The 6,554-nt window shown below is 36.8% G+C and overlaps 1 protein-coding gene across 1 annotated transcript; it reads right to left on the reverse strand.

Annotated features, from left to right (window-relative positions):
- Positions 1 to 464: 464 nt before the first annotated feature.
- LOC109205435 lies at positions 465 to 3,431 on the reverse strand. The gene is made up of 6 exons (XM_019368147.1): positions 3,307 to 3,431; positions 2,845 to 3,231; positions 2,244 to 2,665; positions 1,932 to 2,123; positions 1,677 to 1,832; positions 465 to 1,063 (listed from the first exon to the last, which is right to left on the reverse strand). The coding sequence occupies exons 1-6, from the start codon at positions 3,429 to 3,431 to the stop codon at positions 465 to 467; spliced, it is 1,881 nt and encodes a 626-aa protein (XP_019223692.1).
- Positions 3,432 to 6,554: the final 3,123 nt, after the last annotated feature.

Below are 6,554 nucleotides of genomic sequence, written 5' to 3' on the forward strand. Positions count from 1 at the left end.
TGCATATAGCCTCTGAAAGAGGGAGCTTGAGACAGCTTAGCATACCATTGTCTGGAAGCTTGTCTCAACCCATAAAGGGATTTCTGGAGCTTGCAAACCAAAGAAGTATAAGAAGTGGAAGCAGGAATAGACAGTCCAGGAGGAAGCTTCATAAAAACCTCTTCATCAAGATCACCATGCAAGAAGGCATTATTGACATCAAGCTGGAACAAAGACCATTGTTGCTTGATAGCCATAGCAATTAAGGTCTTAATAGTGGACATTTTCACAATAGGGGAGAATGTTTCATGAAACTCAACCCCTTCCACTTGAGTGTCACCCCTGACCACCAACCTAGCCTTGTACCTTTCTATACTACCATCAGCCTTATATTTCACTTTATAAACTCATTTGCACCCAATAGGCTTCTTGCCATGTGGCAGCTCCACAATGTCCCAAGTCCCATTGGCTTCCAAAGCCTCAAATTACTTCCTCATGGCATCTTGCCACTCAAGAATAGTGGCTGCTTGGGAATATGAATGTGGCTCTGGGATATGCAACTGACCAATGGAGGGGACTGAAATAGAGTTGGAGGATGAGGATTGACAAACATAGCTATTGAGGTAACTAGGGGGGTTATGTGGTCTAGAGGATCTTCTCAAAGTAGGTAATGGAGAAGAAGAAACAGGAACAGAATGATCAATATGTGAAGAATCAGGAGGGGAAGAAGCATGGGAAACATGAGGTGAAGTAGGAGCAGGATGTAAAATAGGAGATGGAGGATCAATAGATGAAGAAGAAGCAGGTGAAGTAGAAGGAGGAGGTACAGAACAGTCAGTATCAAAACAAGTAGATAGAGGAGAAGAAAGAATGTGAGAAGGCTGATTAGAAGCCTTGAAGAATGGAAAGATGTGTTCTAAGAAAATGACATCTCTAGAGATGAAGCAGGTTTTGGAGGTGAGGCTACAGAGTTCATAACCTTTCTTAGCAAAGGGATAACCCACAAATACACATGGTATAGATCTGGGAGAAAATTTGTCCTTGTGCAACTTAGTTATAGTAGAGTAACACAAACAACCAAAAGCTTTAAGATAAGAGTAGGAAGGAACAGAACCATATAACAACCCATAAGAACTTTTGTGATTCAGGAGAGGGGATGGAAACCTATTGATCAAGTAGGTTGCAGTTAGAAGACAGTCACCCCAAAATCTAATTGGAAGATGGGATTGAAATAACAGGGCTCTGGCAGTTTCAAGCAAATATCTGTGCTTCCTTTCCACCACTCCATTCTATTGAGGAGTGTGTGGACAGGAAGTCTGATGTTGAATTCCTTTTTCAGAGAAGAAAATAGAACTTGAAGTAGTAGACCCCAATTCTAAGGCATTATCACTCCTAACAGCCTGAAACTTAGTATGGAATTGAGTTTTAACCATGACAATGAAAGCCTTGAGTAAATCAAAAGCATTACTCTTGGCTCTCATAAGGTGGGTCCAAGTGGCCCTTGAGAAATCATCAAGAATGGTCAAGAAATATTTGGAACCATTATAGGTGGGTGTGTGATAAGGTCCCCAAGTATCTATGTGAATTAATTGGAATGGGTGAGTGGACTGTATACTACTATCAGGGAAAGGCGGTCTTGTTTGCCTGGCTAATGGACAAACACGATAGCTAAAGGATTGTTTAAGAGTGAAATTTACAATCTAAAGCAGATATAGTCTTCAGCTTAGAGAAAGGAATATGCCCAAGTCTGTAATGCCAAACAACTTCAGCTTTATTCATATCATCAATAGCTGATATGATATTTAAGGGTGAGCATTCATCAATTACGCTAGCATGAACAGAAGAATTAGAAACTTAAACATTTGAAAGAACAGAATGATTAGGAGAAGAAAAATCTGGGTTAGGAGCAATGAGAGACTGGAACAACTTATAGAGTCCATTGTCCAGCTTACCAAGTACCACTGGCTTCCTCACTGAAGGGCCCTGTAAAGTACAAGCAGCTTTGGTAAACTGTACCATGTCATCAGAATGAGAAAGTAATTTGTGGACAGAAATGAGATTATACTGAAAGCTAGGAACATAAAGTACATTGTGCAATATCAAATCAGGCAATAGAGCCAATGACACAATATTGGTAACCTTGACTTTATAACCATTAGGAAGAGAGACAAGGTATGGAACAAGTAAGGTTTGGACATCAAAGAGTAAACTTTTTGTGCAAGTCATATGGTCAGAAGTCCCAAAGTCTATGATTCATACTATACCATCCACTTTGGTCAACATACATGCACCATAAGACACACCAGGAGGAATTAACTCACCAGCAAAATTGGCTGACCCCATCAGGCTTGAATTAGATGGAGAATGAGACAGGTGTGACTGTTGAAGCAACATCATCAATTGAGAGTACTGATCCTTGGTAAGCCCAGCGATAGCAGACATATCTTCGGACTGTGGAAGAGTACCATGCTCAGTAGGGATGTCACCAGTCCCAAATTCAGGATGGTTGGTGAGCTCAACATGTGCAGCTGTCTTTCTAATGTTAGGAGTTTTAGTGAACTTGAAACTTGGGGGATAACCATGGAGTTTGTAGCATTTTTCTGTCGTGTGTCCAGGTTTCTTACAATACTTGCAGGTGACATTTGGTTTAGATGATTCAAAATTCACTTTAGAAGGATAACTCTGCCTGGACACTCCAACATTAAAGAATGCAGAAGTAGAAAGAAACTGAGTTGCAGCAGACACATTCCCTGCTTCTCATCAGACAATAGAATGCTCTACATAGCCCCAACTGAAGGAAGTGGTTTCATCATGAGAATATTGCTTCTGGTTTAGACATATGTATCATTTAATCCCATTAAGAACTGATAAGCCCTCTGTTCCTCATCTTCAGCAGACTTAGCCCCACAAGAACACACCCTAGTTCGACCAGCAGATATGGAAGCTATTTCATCCCATAACTGTTTGATTTTGTTGAAATATGAGGCTATGTCAAGAGACCCCCGGGAAATATGTGCTAACTCTTTCTTAAGTTCAAAAACTCTAACACCATCAGCCTTACCATATCTCTCTTCTAACTTATTCCAAATTTTCCTAGCAAACTCTGAATACTCCGCACTGCGAGATATTTCTTTAGACAAGGAGTTTACTAACCAGGAAATGACAAGGTCATTGCACCTCTGCCACTGTCTGGCAAGAGGTGAAGTAGGTGAAGATTTCTGGGAGTTTCCATTTATAAAATCTAGTTTGTTTCTAATTGAAAGTGCAACAGGAATATTACGCCTCCAACTTCCATATCATGTTCCATCAAACGGAGTGGAGACCAACGAGGTCCCCAAAACATCTAATGGATGCACATAGAGAGGATGACATGGATGAGTATAATCATCCTCATGGAAGACATTGCGAGAAATAGCAGGAGTTGAAGAAGAATCAGGAGTTCCGTTGGTCATGTTATGAGATTGACAATCAATTATACATAGAACCTAAGTCATGCAAGTAGAGATACAAAGATGCAGTGAAAGATGAAGTTGATATTACCAATCTCTTTCGCAATCGGAAAGAGCTACGACGTTCAACTAGAAAAGCACCTCAATATTAACCGCCATCATAGAATTCTGATACAAGCAGAACCCTAATTTCGGTCGAAATCCTTGAAATCGTCTGAAAATAAAATTCACTGCTGCTATGCACTGGAGGAGATGGTTGAACACGATATTGGAGAAGAAATCGAGCAAAAAACCACCACCAAACCACGAATTCTCAAAAAATCAGAAAATCAAACGAAGTATACATAAAACCAACGAGAGAGGATGAGTGCGGGATCAATCGAATTCTCAGCACGAGATTTAGATGGATCTCGGCTCTGATACCATGTTAACATAAGAAGAAAGCAGAAGAGATAAGAAAGATTGAGAACCAGGCCTTACGCCATGTTTGCTAAGAGCAGAAGCTTCGAGAGCATCGATATTCTGTATATCTGAAAATGAATCAAGTGTCTTATTACATACATGGGCCTCACTATTTATAGTGACCCGGAAATAGGGGTGTTCATGGTTCGGTTTGGATCGGTTTTTCCCTAAAAAGAACCAAACTAAGTAAGTCGATTTTTCAAATATTAGAACCAAACCAAACCAATTAAGTCGGTTTTTTCTCGATTCTGTTTATGTCGGGTTTTGTCGGTTTTTCGGTTTTTTCGGTTATTTGTCGGTTTTTTCTTAAATATAGAACATACACTACCAAACACATATTTCGGCGACCACATTTTCAACGTAGCACTATCAAATCAATTGCCCTTTGAGAAATCCATTATTTACCAAGATATATTGATGATGATTGAATCAAATAGTGATGAATAATTTTAAGGACTCAACTAAAGATATATTATTTTTAACACGAAATGGATTCTTACACTTAACAAAAGAAAACTACCAATCAAACTAGAATGTAAAGGTAAAGAACTATACCAAAAGTGCAAACTATTAACATTTACCATAAAAAATTTGAAACTTTGTATAAAAATATACATATATATAGGTGTAATAATAAATTTGAAATAGCTACTCCTATAGACGGGTTGGTTCGGTTTTTTTCGGTTTTTTTTTTTATTAAAACCAAAACCAAACCAAGTTTGATCGGTTTTTAAAATTCAAAACCAAAACCAAACCAAACCAAAAAGTATCGATTTTATTGGTCGGTTTGGGTTGGTTTTTGGTTTTGTTCGGTTTTTCGGGTTTTTATGAACACCCCTACCCGGAAATATGAAGGAAATATAATGAATGGGCCCCTAACTCCTAATCTGTACATTTGGGCCAAATTATAAATACAAAGAGTAAAAATAGACTAGGCCCAAAAATATTAACCAGCATCTAATTTGCCAATTCTAACAACTTGTGCTTGAAATTTTCGTTCAATTTTTCGTGGATGGGCATATCGAGAAATTATATCTTTTCGATAATTAGACTCATTAATGTTTTGACTTGCTAGCTTTGTCACATAGCATCAAATTTCTTTGATTGGGATGGTTCCTTATTTTGGCTTTTTCTTGTTTTTGGTATATCTTTTATATTCTTCTTCATTTTGGTTATACAGAATAATCAGTAACTAAATGTACGTATTTTTCTGATTAAGATGTAATTAAATGTTTATCATGAATCTTTCTGATTAGTACGTAAGTAGTGAAAGGAGGAAAAAGTAGAAGTTTTTTTATTTTTTGGGATAAGATTAGAACCTTATATTTCACTCATGTAGGAGAATTGCAACCACTGCTGTAGTTCTAGTCTCATCTGCATTCCTAAACACAAGGTAAGTTGACATGGAAGTAGGCTTCGAGCTAAAATGAAAAAAATATGATAAGGAATGGTTTCTCCTTTAGTAGATCTTACGTGGTAAAATTCGATATAGTCGGGTTTCAATATGAGTACAGAACACTAAGGGGTCGTTTTGTTGGGGAACAAATTATGTCAGGAGTAATTAATCCAAGATTAGTTATCCTGGGATAGTTATCCCACCTCTCATTGGGTGAGCAGGTTGAAGAGAGCTCTAACAGGCCTTGGAGGACTGAACCCACATATGTGCCAAAATACGGGGCTACAAACTCGAGATTAGTTATCCCGCGATATTGATCTAATCAAACGTAAGATAAACTCATCTTAAATTTAAACCCGAGATTAATAATTCGTTATACCTCGTAACAAACGAGTCGATAAGTTGGGAAACAAAAAGAAAAAGATATCAGAAGCATTATTTTATTGTTTTAATATATCTAAAAGCTTCTAGATTTTGGATTGAAAACATGGTGCTACATTGATTTAAATGTGATCGCCTTTTGTTTTTCCAATGTGGATATTATTCGCATCAAATTGGCAAATTTTCACATCGTCCCACAATCTGATTTGATTCTTTGCAAGAAGTGGAAAGTAAGAAAACAGACAAACCAAATAGAATAAAAACAGGAAAGAAAGAGGAGGTAAAAATTGTACCATCTTCAGATAAAGAAGAAAACTAGCACAAAAATGGAATCTTTTACGAACTTAGCACAAAGTACAAAAACAAACACACCCAACAACAACGTACTTTCTTATTCTTGTTCCTTCAAATGTTTTTTTAGCACGATGATTATTTCTCTTGCCTTCCTCCTAATAATCGGTTATTAACTTATTATATAAAATAAAGTTAATGTAATTACTTGAATTCATCTGAGTTAAGTCACTTGGATTTATATAAATATAAAATCTTAAGATATTAAATGGCAAGAGTAAATTTCACATAAAGTACCTGAAATTTAACCTACAGCGCAGTGAAGTTATAAAATTATTTTTTTGTCACATTAAAGTACTTGGTTAACTTAACTTTGTATAAATTCTAAGAAATTACAAATGACCGAAAGGCAAATTTGCAGCGTTGAATTATGACACATCACTTGCATGGTCATCTGTTTGCAACTCTGTGAATTCCATACTAGAAAAAAAAAATTATTAATGAATGACTTCTATACTGTAATTTTTTTTTTTTTTTTTTTTGGGTTTCATTTAGATGTTTTCTTATTGTCTGTTGTTTAAAATATGCATACTTGG

The sequence above is a fragment of the Nicotiana attenuata genome, unplaced genomic scaffold, assembly GCF_001879085.1.
Source record: "Nicotiana attenuata strain UT unplaced genomic scaffold, NIATTr2, whole genome shotgun sequence".
Taxonomy (NCBI): domain Eukaryota; kingdom Viridiplantae; phylum Streptophyta; class Magnoliopsida; order Solanales; family Solanaceae; genus Nicotiana; species Nicotiana attenuata.

Bases quoted from the DNA above. Each gene is read 5' to 3' on its own strand.
- LOC109205435 (XM_019368147.1), bottom strand. From the start codon at position 3,431: ATGACCAACGGAACTCCTGATTCTTCTTCAACTCCTGCTATTTCTCGC. The intron at 3,232-3,306 runs GTTGGTCTCCAC...ACTTTCAATTAG, and splicing joins TTAGATGTTTTGGGGACCTC to AAACAAACTAGATTTTATAA. The intron at 1,064-1,676 runs GTAAATTTCACT...CTTATCTTAAAG, and splicing joins GACTATATCTGCTTTAGATT to CTTTTGGTTGTTTGTGTTAC.